This window comes from Hyaena hyaena, unplaced genomic scaffold, assembly GCF_003009895.1.
Source record: "Hyaena hyaena isolate Hyena2069 unplaced genomic scaffold, ASM300989v1 scaffold_714, whole genome shotgun sequence".
NCBI classification, from domain to species: Eukaryota; Metazoa; Chordata; class Mammalia; order Carnivora; family Hyaenidae; genus Hyaena; species Hyaena hyaena.
The window spans coordinates 83,152-102,488 of NW_024081350.1; the positions used below are offsets into that span (position 1 = coordinate 83,152).

General features: G+C 42.6%; 1 protein-coding gene across 2 annotated transcripts in view; it reads left to right on the plus strand.

The window, feature by feature from the left end:
- LOC120220654 (PTB-containing, cubilin and LRP1-interacting protein) overlaps nt 1–18,541 on the plus strand; it is an 80,197-nt gene extending 61,656 nt beyond the window's left edge. For both annotated transcript variants that reach the window (XM_039217780.1, XM_039217781.1), the window contains exon 2: nt 16,351–18,541. In XM_039217780.1, coding sequence (XP_039073711.1) covers nt 16,351–16,827 — 477 coding nt within the window. In that variant the 3' untranslated portion in view covers nt 16,828–18,541. The remainder of the gene's footprint in view (nt 1–16,350) is intronic.
- Nucleotides 18,542–19,337: the final 796 nt, after the last annotated feature.

A 19,337-nucleotide genomic window follows, 5' to 3' on the forward strand; every position in this document is an offset into this window, starting at 1 on the left:
ATGTAGTTGTGTAGCCTCTGAGTGAGCAAGAGTGGCCCAGAGTTGGGATGGATGCCCTTTTCCCAGGTCAATTCAAATGTTCCATGGTTTTCGAGGCCCATGGGGATTTTAAGCTTTATGGGGCCACAGGGGAGTTTTTCTTGGACACCCAAGAATAACTAGCTGGTTATTTACTGGGGGCTCTTTTATAGCAATCAAGATAATAGGAGATCTTGCCGCATTAATTTGGGTAATAGAAGCTGAGTTTGTTTGTTTATTGAGAGATTTGAGTCTCGTTAAGGTCAATAGTGGGTAGATACTAGACTGTATCCCAGAAGGCTTGAATTGGTGGAATTTCCTATACATCCTGAAAGCAAGATGGAATCATCAAATGAAACATTTTTTTTGTCCAGACCAAAATCTAATGAGGGATCAAATATTTTGGGGAGGTGACTGTGTTCTGAGTCATTCTTTGAATCTAGGGTGTTAGAAGAAGAAAAATCTCACTTTTCTGCTTCTGGAGGATTATTGGGGGTCCTGGTGAGTTTAATTAGATCAGTGATAGTATAGTTTTTCATTACCTTTGACTTAAATTATGCTTTTATTTTGTATTTTTTCTGAAAGAAAATTAAGAAGAAAAATTAAGATTTGTTTTCCACAAGATTTTGCCAGGCCTCTACAAAAACAAAACCCGGGGCACATTTTCTCATGCCACAAAGTGCATCATCTTCATCGTGTCTTTCGTTCACTTGGGCACTCACACGTGCGTGCATACACACACACATCACATATTTCTAATTTAGAGATGCTGACTCTTCTCTCAGCATTCACACACAACAGGCTTTACAGGGAAGGGATATTAGGAAATTGGGGGAGTGTGTATGTCTGTGTATTAGAACTATGCTTTGACTGTGGAAAATGGTGGCCTCCCTCCCCACTTGTTTATTTTTTTGAACTGTATTTGTTCGGTGGGAGGAATTATTTGTCCTGCTGCAGCGTGGCTCCCGGTACGGTGGGTAGGCTCTTTGATAGAATCAGTTTTCCCTTCAACCCCGGATTGAATTGCCACCTGGCAGACAAGAACGACTGTGGACAGAGGTAGGCGATGTCAAGTAAGATTTGGGCCGTCAGCGCTTGAGACCAGCAATGGAGGTCTTCCTGTCACAGCAGGAGCCCCACCTACCAATTCTGTGATTGCACAAATTCAGGGAATGTTCAGAAACAGTGCAAAGATCTGCCACCCTTGACCTGAGATGCAGAGGCTGTGACGGACAGAGAAGGCTATGGGAGACGGCCGAGAGGAGCTAATCCACGGAAGGAGAGTGGAGGGCAGACTGGGTGTGTACGTGGGTTTGGCCTTGAGACATGCGCTGTTTAACGGAAGTCTCCTTCCAGCTTCCGGAGACTTCTCGTCATAGTTGTGGCCAGAAAAGGAAAGTTTTCTTATCATCTCACTTCCACCCAGAATTCTGGTCCACACTTGTTTGTTTCCTTGAATACTGGCCCATCCATGAATACTGGCGACCACTCGTTACCTTCTGAGGGCGCTGACCAAAATAATAATAATAATAATAATAATAAGACATCACTGCCAACTGTGGTAACAGAGGCCTGACAGTAGAGAAACCTTGAACAAAGCAGGAGAACCCTGAACAAACTAAAACTACCACCTATCTCTTCCTGAGAGAAGTCAGTGAAGAAAATTAATTTTGAAACACTTTTAAATATTAGGTGGGCTGTATTTCAGGTTTCTTTGATATCTTTATTTTTCTCAGGATCCTAGTCATTATTTTATTAACTGAGGTGTTATTATTATTATTATTACATTGTTATCATTCATTCACCAATACAAATAGACCAACATCAAAAAGGAAGTAAACCCCTCACATGAAACTAGCCTGAATTTTAAGAGTTTGAAAATGATAATGCTGAGTATGTTGTTATGCCATTAAAAACTTGAAAGTTAAGGGCCTGGTGGCGTATTTCTATGCATGTAAGTGTGTGTGTACACACACACACACACACACACACACAGCCCTGCATAATAAAGGGTTCTGTTAAGGGGAGTTGGCTTATGTGATTATGGAGGCTAAGAAGGCCCAGGAATTGCATTTGGTAGCTGGGGACCCAGGGGCATCGATGGTCCAGCTCCAGCCTGAGTTCTAGTCCAAAGGCAGGAGAAGGTCAGTGTCGCAGCTTGAAGACAGTCAGGCCAAGAGAGCAAATCCTCCCTTACTCCACCTTTCATTCTCTTCAGGCTCTCAGGGGAGTGCACAAGGCCCACCCACACTGGCAAAGGTAGTCCAAGGATTCCATTGTTCATCTCATCCAGAAACATCCTCACAGACTCACCCAGGATAGTGTTTAATCAGGTATCTGGACACACCACGACCCAGTCAAAATGACACAGAAAATTAACTGTCACACTCCATGTCTGGTGAATGAGGAGGGATGAGCTGAACCCACACCAGCTATGTCAGTGACAGGTCCCTGTGTTCCTTCTGTGCCTTTTGATCTTATCACACCCAGCACCTCAGCGTCCGTGTGAGGCTGATGATGGAGAGAATGTGAGAGCATGGAAACTCACAGCAGCTCTTCAGAAGAATGTCGAGAGAGCTCAAAAAAAGTCAATTTGCAAAGACCCGTATGGGAAAGACAGTGCATTTATAGGGAACCTATTCCCCTTTATAAAGAGGTATTTCTCAAAGCAAGGAAAATACAATCCTTCTAAAAGAAGAGCTCTGCTTTCTTGGATTCAATCTGGAAGTCATGATGTCTGTGTCTTTGCTTTCTGTGTACAAGGTTTCTGGAGCCTAGACATTCAGACCCATCCCCAAGGATGTAGACCAGACATTGTCCCTGTTCCTTCCTGGTGCCGTTCACAGGTCTCCTGGAGTTGCCTTGTTGAGTTTTCTGCTTACCTGGGCTGATGATCTCCGTGGCTCTTTGCTTCTGCTCGGGCCAACCAGAGGGAAGCAGTTGAGAGTCTGTCTGCTGAGCAGTGATCGCCTACTTTGCACTGCTAGTAGGGCTCTACTGTGGTTGAAAATAAGACTTTTTTGACTGCTGAGCAAAGCAGGTGCTTCTTGAAAAATAACAGCAGAGCTTCTTGCTTGTCCTTAATCCATCAAGATTTTAAAGCTTTGCTCCAGTGCAAGCACACTCTTACTAAAAATAATTGCACTTGTTGAAGTGGTCATTCATCTAAAAGATTCCTATGAGCCCGCTCCGTTCCTTGTTCTTATTTTCCCAACACTGAAAGAGAAACGTCTTTCTTTCTTTCTTCTCTTAAGAATACACTCATTAGCAGTGACTTTAACCAGATACTCTTCAAAGCTGCAACATAAGCCTCTAAAAATCCTTGCTCCTGTATTTCTAAATATTTGATACCGCTCTCCTTTCTTACAAAGAAATCTAGTAGAATTCTCCAGGGCTTTTTTTCGATGTGGTAACTCTACCATAGAGGTTGGTAGTAGCAATATTATCAGGTGGTCACAATATTTCCTGAGCGAAGCTCAGTAGTTAAATAGCAGGAAAGTTATGGTTCCTAGGTGACTTTTAACTAACAATAGAAACAGATAACGGTGCTAGTAATTAAAAATTACTTTCCATCGTGCATTGCACTCTACTTAGAAACAGAAGGTAAATGCAATAAGGGTCTTGAGTGGTTGCAAATTTTTGATTGTCAGAGGTACTATTTCATATATATATATATATATATATATATATATATATATATGGTTATCAAAGGTGTTACACACACACACACACACACACACACGTGCACCAGGACAACTAGAGTAGTATCTGTCACCTATCACCGAAATAGGTTGATCCAGTCAGCACAAGGGGTGATTTTGATCAAAAAGGTTGTTGACTGTAGGTATCTAAAAACTAAATTTTAATCTTCAAGGTTGTTTAGTCTGCTGTGTATGCTCATAGAAAGTTTTATTTTCCATTGAAATTAGCACCGAGCCAAGTACAAATGTATTCATTCATCTTGTGTGGTTTTGTTACATTTTACCAATTCCCCTCCAAAAAGCTCCTATTGGTTTGCACCCCAGTCTGCAGTACATGAGGGTGTCTGTTTCTCTATAGCCTTGCCAACACAGGGTTCACCATACCTTTCATTTTTACCAGTCTGGTAAGCGAGGAAGACATCTCAGGGTAGTTTTAGTTAACATTATTGTTAATTATGAGTAGATCTTTTAAGTAAGAATCAGTCAAGTAAGACACAGTCTAGGGGGTTCACTCAGTCTTCTACAAAATATATGAGTATTCTCATTGGCCATACATTTTTAAGTATGCAGTGAATATTTCCATTGTACGTTTAAACAGTTGCAGAGGATATAATTTCTATCCTGCTTCAAGTGCTGTAATTTTAAATAAAATCGCTACATGGTTCCTTTACATGTAGTGCATGTAACCTATATACCGAACTAGTATCTCTTTCAAAAATATCATTTTCCACTTAGGCTAGTGCACTTCTCTGCCAGCCACTATGTTTTTTCAGTTTTATTGGGGAACTTACACATCATTGTATAAGAGATGTGTATAGCTTAAGAGACGTTTTCCCAGAAGCCATGTGCTTGCTGTATCTCTATAGATTTTAGGTTTGTTTACCAGGAAGAGTTCTAGGGAAACAGGTACACACTGCATTAGCATTCCACAGATAAGGGCTCGCCTGCTTTGCAAATGGCACAAAGTCTGTCATTAACAAGCTGACAAGGACATTAAATGGGGCCATTTCTTTCTCTTGTGAGGTCACATAAAGGGAGAGACAAGATTTTAGAACTGGGGTTTAATCATTTATCTCCCATCCTGTCCTGTTTCTTCTGCAAGGAAAATATGTAAATAATGGAAGCTTTCAAAAATTATTTTCTTTGACTATAAGCCTTTAAATTTAAATATCTTCTGGCTTGAGTTATCCTTACAATTATTATGCATATGCATTGATCAGAACAGTGTTAAGTGTATTAAACGATTTTGATAAATAAAGATAGCTTTATTAGAAAACCAACTCTTAATAAGATGGAGGAGATGACTTTTTTAATTGATATTTTTATTGGGATCATTGATTCACATGCAGTTATTAAGAAATAATCCCCAACACTTTACTCACTTTTCTCCTACGATAACACTTTCCAAAACCATGGTGTAATACCGCAGTCATACGACCCACCCATCTTACTCAGCTTTTCCAAGTTTTACCTTCACTCATGATGCCTCTGTGTGTATTTAGTTCTATGCAACTTTTGCACGTGTGGGGGTATGTCTCCAGCCCCACAGCGAAGGTACCAAAGGTGTCCCTCACAACCCGTTACCCTTTTATAACCACACCCTCCTTTCTCCCTTCCTCACCCCACCCACCCCAAACCCTGGCGACCACCAATATGTTCCCCGTCTCTAAGATGATACACAAACGGGATCATACTGTATGTCAATTTGGGGGTTTAGTTTCACCCAGCAGAATTCCCTGGGGAGCCATCTTGGCTGGTACAGGTGCCAGTGGTCGTTCCATGGGACAACTCTGCCACCGACTACTTAACAATTTTCCTGTTGAAGGACATCTGGACTGAGTCCATTTTTTGGCTATTACCGATAAAGCGTCTGTGAACATTCATGTAGCAGTTTGTTGGACCATAAGTGTTCATCTCTCTGGAATACCTAGTTATTCCATGTTTAGTTAACTTCGGTGTACCTCTCTTCTCTCAAACCTTCTCTGGCCTTTGATTAAGAGCTCTAGACTTGCGACCAATAGATTGGTGTGCTTATTTTATTCCTTCCCGCCCAGTGTTGTCTCAATATGATATTTTTCTAAATGTTTAATGCCTTCTCTGCTCCATTTCTAATGAATTGTGCGGTAAGGGAAATGAATTGATAAAGTGCTACAAGGACTAAAATCGGTGACATTTTTCACCCGCCCCTGTGTGGGTCCCTCGAATCCATTTGTCAGGAGGACTCTCAAGCAGTGTGCTTGATATTGATTTGTCATTTAGAGAATTTTCTCATTGTGAACATTCGGGGCCTGGAGAGCTCTGCTGACTGTCCCTCTCCAGTATACTCCACTGATTAGAAAGCAGAAGGGGAGATATCAGACTTGTCATGAAATAAATTGCTGTGGTGCCACTGAGTGGAAAGCCCCAGGTTTGACCATCCTTGGGCCAGCTCACCGGAAGGGGCCCGATGAGGGGATGTATGTTTCAATGTGGTGTCACTTTTATTAAGTGACTTTGTCTTCAGGGGCATACTTCAGTGCCTTCCAGATAAATCGCTTCTGTCTTTGACAGTGACAGTGCCAATGTTTCCAACTTCACATGTCCCAGAGCCAATTGACAGGACAAATTGCACACTAGGATTGCTTGATAAGCACAAGATGGGGCGCAGCATCTCCAATCAGTCTACACCATTGGAACTAAGGTATAACACGAATAACAGAAACAAACCTATCACAGACACACCTAATTGTGAGACAGAAGCTGTATTTAACAGCTGAGGCGATGTTCATCTCTTTAGTAGAGTGCTAAACAGTACTTAATAATTCTTTGATATTGGGTCTTAGTACATGTGCTTCTCCCCACCAAGATGTACATTTACATAATAAAAGGAAAACCTATCTCCCAGTAAAACTTCTATTAATATTTTTATAGGTTCAGTCAACCCAACCCATGCAAATACTTGGAAAGAATTTATAAACAATAAAAAAGCATTCTTAATAATAATAATAATTCTTCTTAATAACCTAGGAAAGTTACCGAGACAGATCCATACCACTAAACAAAGGCATGAATGGGCACCAGAGGCAATGCACTTGGGAAAATCTACTTTCTACTGCCAGCATGGTTGCTACCATTAAGAAAAAAATTAAGAGTAAGTCTGTGAGGCTTTCTGGGTCATCACCGTCCCCTTTGGAATGATGAACAAAAATGTGTTGTTTGAGACAGGCTTACCGTAGGCTGCCTGGCTCACACTTTGCCTCTGGCTCAGCTGACTAAGCCTGGCCAAACAGATATGGGGGAATACTTCAAAGCGTAGCCTTAAGGGAAAGGGTAAAAATTCTTCCACATCCCTATCTAGCCAAAGGACCTCTGGGTCTACTCCTGAAGAGGTCTGCCTACAAATAGGCCCCAGAGTGGTACCCAAGACCCACTTTGGAAAAGAAAATCCTACTTTTGATCCAGAATCCTCTGGGCTTCTTGGGGATGGCCTGTAGAAGTCTCAAGGGTTGAGGAGTAGGACCCTGAAGGGTAACCCGAAGAGATTTCCAGTTCTGTTCGGAGCTGAGCTCAGGCCTCTCAGGCTGGCCTTCTGAGGCTCTCATGTCTTTGTTGAAGGCTATGTAAAGTCCTGCTCACCCAGCTCGTGGCTCTCAGAGCAATCCCACGTCATGTGTCGTCTGGCTTGTTGGTGCCCCACCCACAGGAGTAGGGTCAGGGCCAACATCGCATGCTTAATATTTGCTCTCTGTAATTATTCTTTGAAACAGGGATTGTTTGCTTTGTAAAGCACCATTTCAAATCCTTTAGGAATATGATATCTAAATATTAAGTATGCATTCTTGTCTCCTTCCTTCAATTATTGATGCTGGCATCATGGTTTAAATCCCTGAGCTATATAAACACATCTCAGGTTAAGGACAGTTTCACTGATTCTAAATTCCTTATAGAATGTTAAATAAGCCCTGGCAGAGTGTCTGTCACCTTTCCATGTCCCTGACCAGGTCTCAGTGTGGACACTTGAAGAAATGGCCAGGGAGAAGGTCGATGACAATATGAATGGAAAATAAAAGGGTTTAGATCCTCGACAGGGAAGACTGGGGTAGTGGGAAGAATCTTGTCCTTAGGGTAGAAGAAGTTGTGTCCGACATCTTGCTCTTTCACACACAGACCAGCTGTGTGATTTAGGGCAAGTATCACAATCGCCATCTCTGCAACAGAAGGGTGGTGTTAGGCAAGTATGAACGGCTCCGTTTAGCACCAAAAGCTGAGAATGCTGATGATATTCCTTGAATCAGCATAAATTTGTTGCAGTATCATTATCAACGCTATGAGTTTAAACGCTGGGAACACCCGCTGTTTCGATCTCCAAAATAAAGAAGAAATCAAAGGAAAGGAGAAAAGATGCCAGGTAGCCTAAAACAACTCATTTTTACTCCCAAGATTTCAGTGAAGGCAAATGGGTGTGATGTACTTAGAGCCTCCTGAGAGTGAAAACACAGATGTCAGGCGAGGCCAGGAACCCCTTCTGTCCAGTCACAAGGACAAATGTAAAGTCACCAACGGCATTCTAATTGCCAGGCCATTTTGTTTAGGAGGCAAAGTCTGCCTTGGTCTTCTACCTCCATATCGTCCCAGCTCCTCCACACCTTCTCTTCTCCCTTGATGTTCTTCCATAGCTTCTCTCCTGCCTGATCTTCTGCCGTAGAAACATCTCACGAACCCAAACCACAATGAGTATAAAGACTAATGAGCTTTCATGGGCTACAGCTTGATCCGAGGAACTGATTCTAAACAGGGATTTATTTTTTTGGTCCCCACTGTGCTCTGTGAGGGCAAAGACCTTTTTGAACGCAAGAGAAGTTTTCCAGATTCTTCGAAAATGCTCACAGAGGCAAGCATGTGTTCTCACTAAGGCCAACCTTGCCCCTATGATGTTGAGTCCTGTAACCTTCATCTGTGACTGGGAATGTAAGCCCCAAGAGGACAGAGAGTTGTATTGATTCTGTTCACTAATATACCTGCTCCTCATAGGTGCTCAATAAATACTAATCAAGTGAATGTGCAATTAAGAAATTGAATTTTTAAGCCCAAAGTTTATCACTTTATTTTTTTCTTACAATGACTTCATAGGTTACACTGTGAACAGCATTTATTCTTTTATACCTTCTTTGTGGCTTACAGCGTGTAATACAAGTTCAAGGTCGTAATTAGCATTATGTCTATCTTCCTGTTGGGGATTGTTAGGTATTTGGCATGTGGATCCATCCTCCTTCTTCAGAGTGTCCACTGGGTGCTTACTTGTCCGTGGCCAGCAAGGAAGGAGACAATTCAAGCTGGGAATGTGAATCTCTGTGTTCTGTCCCCTTTCTCTGCAAAGTGTGGTAGGAATGAGTGTCAGAAAAGAAAAGTTTGATTCTGCTGTTGGCTCGGGGTTGGCTCTTCTTCTTCTTCTTTTTTTTTTAATCTTCTGCCTTATAACCCAAAGGCTATTAGGATTCCCAGTCAAGCATTTTCCATCTCAAGCTCATATCATGTTACTTTATGTCTGCTGAGACAGGAAGTCTCCTACAGACAATGAAAGAGCAGCAAGGATTTTTATATTCCAGGAAAGGCCTCTGGAGGAGCTTTGATCTGGATTTGCCTTTCTGAAGAAACTTCTCAGTAAACCGAACCAAAGCTGGGCTCCTGTAGCCCTGAAGTTGGGTTTGTCCAGCTTAGAAGGTCAAAGATCCCCAGGGAACAAGGTGCTTGGATTCTTACATGATCATCCATTCCAGCCACATCCTCATTTACGGGCCACTGTCTTTAGCCTTTCCATCCCTCTGTCCAGTCTAAGATGAGACAAGTCAGGGTCCTAAACAAGGGATTTTCAGGCCAGAATGAAATATTGACTGGCCACCAAGAGGAAGGACTAGAGTGGTGCATGCTTGGCCACGAGGATGCGTGTCAGGCTCTCAGGGTTTCTTTTGCCACAGATGAGGAAAGAATGATGATTCATGAATGGAGAGCTGGATGGGCTGTTGGAAAAGTCATGGGTGGGAAGGAGAGCTTCTAAGGACACTAGTCTCTTCTGACTGACACTGGTAATGCTGCAGACGCTCTGGCGGGTCCCTTGGCTCCGTGGCTTGTATGTATTTTCACACGCCGTGTGTATTCTCAAATAATTTTTTTAGCTGGGATTGGGCAAAGCCCATTCACACATTGCAAACGTCTGTGTCTGGGGCATCAGTTTATGCCATTGAATGACACATAGGGAAAAACTTTCAGTTTTCACTCTGCTTGTTTATTTCCCTCTGAATGATTCATTCTTAATACATTTCTTGCCCAATGCCTCTTTCGGCAACCACAGGAAAGATGTTGGTATTTACTGCATATTTCCAACTGGTTGACACTCTCCCCCCGCCCCCCCCCCCACCGCCCCGAAGCTTCTTCCTGTCATCTTCCAACTCCCTTTGTCATCCTGGGAGGTGACAAATTAAAAAAAAAAAAAACTGTCTACCATTTTGGACATTTAATGACCAATTCAGGATTCAATGTTTCTCATCTACTCTGTGGCTCTGGAAGATTACAGCCCTCTAGGATGAGGCTCAAAAGGGACTTATTCATCTAGAAAACATTCACCTCTTTCATAGGTGGGCAGGATAACAAGATTCCCCTTAACCAGACCTGACATTGGTGTGCAGCTGTCGGCATCCAAACCTCCCGAAGCAGCCTCTTACATTGAATCCTGTGTTTTCCCTCCTAGGGAGGAAGTGCCCACAGAGGGCCGGGAAAGAAGGTTTCCCACAGGAGGAAGATTGTGGCAAGAAGCGAACTCTCTCTATAGAGAATGAATCCCTACAGCAGTGTTGACTTACAACAATACAAAGAGCTATCTCTTACAAAATACGCTGTATTTTGGAGTTTCTCTTTATCGACATAAATGTACCCTGTGGCCTCAAGTCCATAGAGGACGTGGCTAAATGGACAGCTTTGGTATTTTGAGACCATTGATTTTATTCAAGTTTTACTTTGTTTTCCCTTGAAAACAGAGCCACATGTATATTTCTATTAAACTATATATAAAAAGTTAAAGAGAGAAATTCACTCTGTTTTTTTTTTAAGCCTGAATGGTTTGTGGGTTGTTGTTTTGTTTTTTTTTCAGTGACTTATAGTCAATAATATGGGTTAATGCCAGACTCTGGAGAACTTAGAAGAAGGTTAGCAAACATGCAGGAAGGTGGTCAATAGTTGACCTATGAGGGGAAAGTGCACTAAGTCAGGGTTCTGGAGCACAGGCCTTATGGATGATACCAGGGCTGACGTAAAGGGGTCATTCTGAGGGGTGGTTGTCTTGGTGCATCATTTCATATCTTACATTCCATTTTTAGGGAACCTCCACTCAGATAATTCTTTTTCTATGTCTCTTTAAGAAATGTCAACTTAACATTGTTTCTTTGTGTTTATCTAAACTCATGGGATTTCTGACATTACCAACTCCACAAAGGTAACAAAACAGGTTTCGTGGACTTTCCAGGGTCCACCCAGTGACACGAGGTAGACAGACCCTCTAGCTCATGTTGTCGGTTAATGAGATCCTACAGGAACCAAGTGCAGTTCATTACCGGGGCTGTTTTAGGAGGGCGGGGGCCAGGTCGGCTCATTTAACTGAAGAGGAGACTCGGCCACAAGCCTTACTAAGGCCTGAGGTGAACACACCCTGGTACCAGAGGATGGCAGCCGCTTATCTGGACAGTCAGCCATCTTCTGGCTTCTCGGGTACACATTTGCTAATCCTGAGCTTGTCAACATGGCTTGTCTGTCCGCTGCGGTCCCTGGAGTGTCCATGGCAAATCCCAGTTGAAGGCAGGCATAAATTGTGGAAGGGCCAGTGAGCATCTGGTGTGCTGGGAGGCCCCGTCAGGATCACAGTGGAGAGGACTCATCCCATAAGCCGCTTTTAGCTCTCCTCTCTCTGCAGCCTCACTAGCGCGTTGCAAGATGAAGCAAATGGAATGTTCACGACTGCTACTGGTAGAACACGTTTATGCCTCTCTTGCAAAGGTGGCGAAGGTCTGCAGTTCTTGAGATTAAACATTTTGTGTTCTTCGAGTTCTTTTTAAATACATTATATGTTCTTGACTTTTAGAAAACAGAAATTGTGAAAAGATATTAGATATATTCGATATTATATATATATTATTTTGTTATTTGTGTTCCGTTTTGCCTGGGAGTTTTAGAAAACAGATCAATATTATGAACAGATATTGTATATCTTACATATGTGATATATAAATTATACACATGTATTATTATATTATTTGTGCCCCATTTTGCCTGGGTATTTTACAAGTTTTCTAAGTCTTAGTTTCTGCAATTAGAAAAGAAGAATGAAATTTTAAATAAATGCCTAGGCCCATAATGGCATGGAAAAGAGTGTCATTTATAAAAGCACCACACAAAAGAATGCTGTCCACTCTTTGGGGGGGGTCCCGCTGAGCCTAGGGTGCTCATGGAAACCTGAAATTTCTCTAATAGTCAAAATATGGGGAAAATGAATAAATGGTAAAAAGTGAAATTGAATGGACATGGCTCTCACCTAACAGCAGAGTGGTTCAGGAATTCAACAGGCATCTTTTCAGGGGGCCTTGTCTCATGCAGTCTTCCTCATAAATCATCAAAATGTTCCTGAAAGCCCAACACTTTACAGTCTAGAGTATGTGTTCCCACGTGCCTCCACATGTCCTAAGATTATATCTTTGCAAATTGGTGGGTGATAATAATATTCCATCCTCATCACGAGGTTGTCAGTGAAACTGGCAGACATGAAGTGCCTTTTGTCTAAAGGGTGATACAAATATTAATTACTACTTATTCGGTGTTTGTACGGCTTGATTTGGATATATATATATATATATATATATATATATATATATATAAAAGGCGATTTGGGACCTTTTGCTTGATGTTTAGTGTGCCTTCCAGGTGATACAAATGGACCACAAAATGAAGATTACTTCCTTAATAAGTTTAATACCAAGAAGTTTCATCGATGTCCTGCGTTCTACCTTAGAGTTTTAAAATTGTTTTTATGAATGTCTATGTACTATTAAGTAGCTTTCATTATTTATTAAACACTTTGAACTACTAATTTCCTCCCCATTTTTCTCTCAAGCACACTTTCAAAATAAAATTTTATTTTCCTTAAAATCTTCAGTTTTTAAGTAATAAATATTTATAAGAGAGGAATGCACTTAGTTACACATATTTACTACTGTGAAATTGCTTTCTTTTGGAGTGAATGATCTGTAGCTTCTAATAAGGTTCTTTAAACTCATCCCTTAATTAAATCACAAACGAAGGCACTGACTGGATAGTTTCTTTTAATTTTAATTTTAATTTATTATTTGAGAGAGAGAACAAGAGCGAGTGGGGGACAGGAGCAGAGGGAAAGAGAGAGAGAAGCTTAAGCAGGCTCCACACTCAGTGTGAAGCCAGATGCGGGGCTCCAGCCCACAACCCTGGGATCACAACCTGAGCCGAAATCAAGAGTTGGACGCCCCACCGACTGAGGCACCCAGGTGCCCCGGGACTGGATAACTTTTTTAAAAAGTGTGTGTGTGTGTGTGTGTGTGTGTGTGTGAGCTTAGAACAAAATTAAAGGAGATTTTCTCTCTCTGACCGATATTTGATTCTATCAAATATAAACATGGTTCTTTTCTAAGTTTCAGTGGATAGTAAGAAAGAATGCACTTTCGCTTCAACCACTGAAACTAGTTTCCCCATTTTCTTTTAAACTTCCAAAAGTAAAGATGTCATGGAGAGGAAGGAGGTATGGATACAGGGTACGATCGAGATGAACCTTGAAAACATTATGCTAAGTGAAAGAAGCCAGACACAAAAGGTCACATATGATGTGATTTCAGCTGTCTGAAAATCCGGAATAGTAAATCCATCCAGACAGAAAGCAGATTGGTGGCTGCCAGGGGCTGGGGAGAGGGGACGATGGAGAGTGACAGCTTAATGGGCACTACAGGTCACCCTTGGGGGTGGTGAAAATCTTTTGGAACCAGACAGAGCTGATAGTTGTGCAGCCCTTGACTGCTAAACGCCACTGAGTCACACACTTTAAAATGGTTAATTTTATGTGATGTGAATTTCACCTCAATAAAAAGGTAATAACGCTGTTAAAAAAGAATAAAGGTATCATAAAGCACCATATACAGAAAGCACATTTTCCGCAAGTATATAAATCAAGGACCCTTTATCCTGCATTTTCTCCAACTCAGAGTGACTTGAGCTTTTCAGCCAGTGGAGGCATTTGCTTGTCTGTCTGTGTCATCTTCCCCTTCTGTCGGCCACCAAGTGTCACTCCCTCTCTGCAGTGTCATCCCCATCGGGCTCTGCCTGTCCTTTCCCACTTCCTCCACTGCTCTTCCAGGAGCTCTTACCTCCTGGCTGTGCTCCTGTGTTTTCTGCTGCCTTCAGCCCTTCCCATCCTATCTTCTTCCTGGCATCAAGCAGGTCTTCCAAGTTCAAACCTCGGCCAACTCCAGGCACTCCTGGGACCATTGATTTTCGATGGCATTCCATCAAGACTGCTCCCTAGACTGCATGCAGGGCCATCTTCCAGACTTCAGCCTGTTCTCATCCAGTGGCCAGGGACCTCCCGTCTCTTTCCCGGGCTGTCTTAAAGCCACAGCCTCATGTCCCATCAGGCCGAAGTGGCCTATTTGCCCAAGTTGTGGGGAGGAGGGCCTTCCCCACTCCAGCCCTTTCCTTTCCACCCCTCCTTCTCTCCCTACCTTGGTGAGCTTCTCCAACCTGGCTTTTGAGACCCCCATGTCTTGAAATCTGGTGACTCTTCCCTGAGGCCTCCCGTCAGCAGGGTGCCATCACTCCCTCCTCTGAATGCTCAGGGTGCTTTGGCGTACCCCTCACCTGCCCTTTCCACGCTCTGCCTTGCATTATAGTAGAGGGCTCGCTGTCCAGAACCACCCACCTGTGAGCCATGGAACGAGGGTGTAAATCTTGACTTTGCCTGCTTCAAAGATTGTGCTGTGAGCAAATCTCGTTAGCTCCTTCCTACAAATTTTTGGACCTTGCCATCTTCCCCCTCCCCCTACACCCTCCCTCCCCCCCCCCACACTTTGCCAGTGTGTATAATGGGTTCCTGCTAAGTCTGCCTAGAATGGGCAGCACTGTGCCTCTTCACAAAGAAGTTATTTTTTAAAGGGACTGTCCTGTTAACTCTTGTTTAAGAGAGAAGCAAAGCGTAAAAGGATGCAGTAGTATTTAACTTCTATGTTCTGCCTTTTTTTGTATATGGTTTTTATCTCCCCACTAAACACACACCGTGATTGGAATCACTGTACCCAAATCTCCTTTCTCCTCATTTCCATGGACCTTTTTCTGATCTTTTCTTCCTCAAATTGATAGTATTTATATCTATGTCACTAATTTTGAACCTAATTATATATGATTTCTGTGATTTCTGAAAACAATTTCTTCAGTTCAATGCATTTCCATAATGCCAGTGGTCCAATGGTACCAGGTCATCATTCATTTTGAGGAATGAAAATATATAGAAAGAATGAAAATCCCTTCTTGGTATGATAACAAACAAGTTTTTTTAAGACATTATTTGAATCACTTGGAATTCTTTGGCTTCATTTTCATCCTGCCAGTCTAGCTATTGGATAAGCCAGCATTTAAGTCTTTTTTTTTTTTAAGTTTATTTACTTATTTTGAGAGAGTGAGAGAGCGAGCGAATGTGAACAGAGGAGGGGAAGAGAGAGAGAAAGAGAGAGAATCCAGTCAAGCTCTGCACTGTCAGGCTCACTGTCAGGCTCCACACTATCAGCACAGATATGGGGCTCGAATTCATGAACCATGATATCATGCCTGAGCCGAAGTCAGACGCTTAACCCACTGAGCTGCCCAGGTGCCCCACGCCAGCATTCAAGTCTTAACCCATCGGCAGGTCTTTCATTTATTATCTCTATAAACAGATGCTCATCGGTTCAAAACTCATTTGGGTTGAAAGACAATTGAACATTGCTGTATTTAAAAAGTTACCTTGCAGAGGAAGGGGAAGGAACAATCATATTTTTAGCCATAATGTACATGGAACAGTTTTTGTGTCCTTGGCATTTGCTAGAAGCAGGTGGCTTATGTGAAATCAAACACTGAGAGAACTGTAAAGAGAACCAGACTAGGAGATAGGTTGAATAAAGATTTTATTGTTCAGATGTAGCACTTTTTTGACTTCTTCCTATCATTAAGTTCTGCATGTGTTTGGTTGAAAATAAACAGTCAAATACTGAATTTTAAAGAAATGCCAAATTATGTAAAAGATCATACTGTTATTCTAATTTGAATTTTTAAAGGGGGTAGAGAGAGGGAGAGTGGGTCTCTAGAGATTAGGTTTTTAAAAATCCAACTCTACGTTAGGAGTTTCAGTACCTTTGCCAAGTGGTCAGCTTGTTAGGGAGAAAAGGTAAAAATTACAATGACAGTTTTTTGGGAGGTTTTGTTTTGTTTATTTATTTATTTAGGCAGCGGGAAGAGTATCTCTCCACCTGCTTCAAGTGACAGGGTGACTTGAGTGAACAACTAGAAGGAGAAGCTCCCTACTGACCTTACCCTTTTTCTTCGTTTCTTCCCTCTGCAGGTTACCTACCTGGGTAAAGTCCCCACCACAGGCATGCAGTTCCTGTCAGGCTGCACAGAAAAGCCAGTCATCGAGCTCTGGAAGAAGCACACGCTAGCCCGAGAAGATGTCTTTCCGGCCAACGCCCTCCTGGAAATCCGACCATTCCAAGTGTGGCTCCATCACCTCGACCACAAAGGTGAAGCCACGGTCCACATGGATACCTTCCAGGTGGCGCGCATCGCCTACTGCACCGCCGACCACAATGTGAGCCCCAACATCTTCGCCTGGGTCTACAGGGAGATCAATGATGACCTGTCCTACCAAATGGACTGCCATGCTGTAGAGTGTGAGAGCAAGCTCGAGGCCAAGAAGCTGGCCCATGCCATGATGGAGGCCTTCAAGAAGACTTTCCACAGTATGAAGAGCGACGGTCGGATCCATAGGAACAGCTCATCGGAAGAAGTCTCCCAGGAGTTGGAATCCGATGATGGCTGAATGGACTTAGGATGCTTCAGCAAGGCAGCATTGGTCAAGGAATTCAAGATGATAGATGAATAAGCAATGATTCAAATTTGGGAAGTAATGACTGCCAAACTTTTGGCCGACCAAGCTTTTTAAATTCAGAAGAGCAATTCTAAATCTAAAGAAATGTATTATTAAAGTAATTACGTTACATTGAAATCTGCTGCTGCTGTGACTGTGAGGAGGGCGGGCGTGCGGATGGGGAGGAAGTTTCTAGACTCTCTTCTTCCCCCCTCGCCCCTCATTTCCCAATGCCTCCCTGTAGGAGAACTCCATGCCAGTTACCACCACTCTCAGGCAAATACACTGCGGCTGTTATGTGATGAACCATTCCAATTTGCCTTATGGAACCCAACAAGAATGTTCTTTACACCCTGTAGGATCCCTAGTCGTGGGTGGGTGTGGGGGGTACAGATGCGGGCGCGGAGGCCACAGAGCTGAGGGAACCCTCTAGGCTCATCCTGAGAGCCCCTCTCCCTGGCATGTTTCAGATTCTCTCCTCAGTAAGCAAATCAGCACAGCCTTTATTGAGCTTTACAACTAACAACCTGATAGCTGGCAGTTAATTCAGTTAAAGATAATGCTTTTATTTACATGAATATATCAAGTAGTACCCTCTTATTATATTCACTTCATCTATTTTCTTGGAATACTTGCGACTACTAATAGCTGCTTTCCTTATCCCTCCTCATCCACCCTCTTTCCCTTCCCCACCCTACCCACGTCCCTAAGGGATGGATTCTCAGCAGACGCTGCAGGACACACAAAGGGAAGACAATAACCAAGCATATGAGAGAAACCATCCAGCAAAGCGGGAGTTTCGTACAACCACCACAACTGCAGGAACTTTGGAAAAAGGGAATGAGTTATCAGCAAGTGAGCAAAAACTCCACGTAGGCTGTCCTTTTTTCAATTCTGATTTACGGCAACTTACTTAGTTAATGGTCCTGTCTGAGGAATCCTTCATGGCAAGCTTCAGATCTGATCAGGCATCGCCAAGGAAGCCTCCCCCCACCCCACCCCCCGCCCCACCAATGTTGTACTTAACTAGAGAATGTGTTGTGTACACCTGCCTTGTTGAGGTAAACTGTGTCCGTCTTAATCTAGAGGGAAATCTGACCTTGTTATCTTCAAATTGGTGACACCCTAGGGTCAGAGTTTCCAGTTTGTTCACTGTTTCTAATGAGAAATTCTCACTAAGAGAGCCTGAGGTTTCTCAGTTTCGTGGCTCTTTAAATACCATAAACACAGAGTCAACCCTGAATGAAATTGAAAAGCGTTGGTTGAAATACATACATTTAAAGCCAGGAGCAGACGGCTAGTTTTCCAGGTGATGCTGCTCCTTGATTAAAGTCTGTTTTTAATCCTGGTAATTAATGTTAGGGACACTGGGGAACCTTATAGAAGCCTTAAATGAGAGTTCGTCAAATCCAGAGAGTTATGGTGTTGGTGTTTTGGTCTGTGTATCTGCGTGTCCGTGTATGCGTTTGTGTGTGTGTACATGTGCCCCCGTGTGTGGGTTCAGTTTTAAGGCATGTAGAATAAGCATGGAGTCCTATTGAGAAGAACTTGCCTCTTGGAGATATTGCTTGCTGCTCTACAACACATGTAAACTATTCTTTAGCATAAATGCGTTCATTCTTTAATAAAAAATATGTTTGCATTAATAAAGCTGAGGACTTTCATACTTTATGTCTTTCCTTTTTTAAGTAATGAAAACCTCAAGGACAAAATAGGCGCCACATTGAGTAAATGGGGAATCCTGTCTATGAAACATTCAGACTTGGTCATCAAGAGCCCATTCCTTGATTGTGCTGAACAAATCTTATTTTATGTTCTGATGCTTGGTTTATATTTAGTTACTGGCCCTTTGCCGAGATGGCATCATGTCAAGTAGTTATTCAATGTGGTGGACTTATTTCAGAGAAGAGTCTTCTAGAACATTTTGTGAGTGATTGCTATTTATAAAATCTTGCATCTAGCCTTGTAGACTCGGTGCCGGAATCCTGGAAGGTAAATACGGAGTGATTTCCTCCGACAGCACTGGTTAAAAATGTTTCCTGCAAGCCATGATTTCTTAGACTGACCCTCCATTAATCTAGCAAGGCAGGCGGCCATGGAGCCCATGTGTCTTGAGCAGTGCCCTTCATGGAATCAGTAACCAACATAAAGGCTTCTGAAGTGAAAATATGAGGGCCTGCTGAAGAGATTCACCCATCTCCTCCGATTCAAATGGCATTTTCCCTCATTGACCTTTTCTGAATTTCAGTTTCACTACCTTGTCCTTGAAGATGCTTCTAAGACGGAGGGGGGAAAAAAGAAGGAAGAACCCAGCCAGCATATATTTCAAAACAGTACCATTTCCGTCGCACAGTAGAAGTTAAATCCCAAGTGCACATATGGTTATTTATTGCAGAAAGCGTTTGCTGATATTTTTTCAGGGTATTGAGTGTGACATGCCAAGTAATTGGCTCTGATAATAT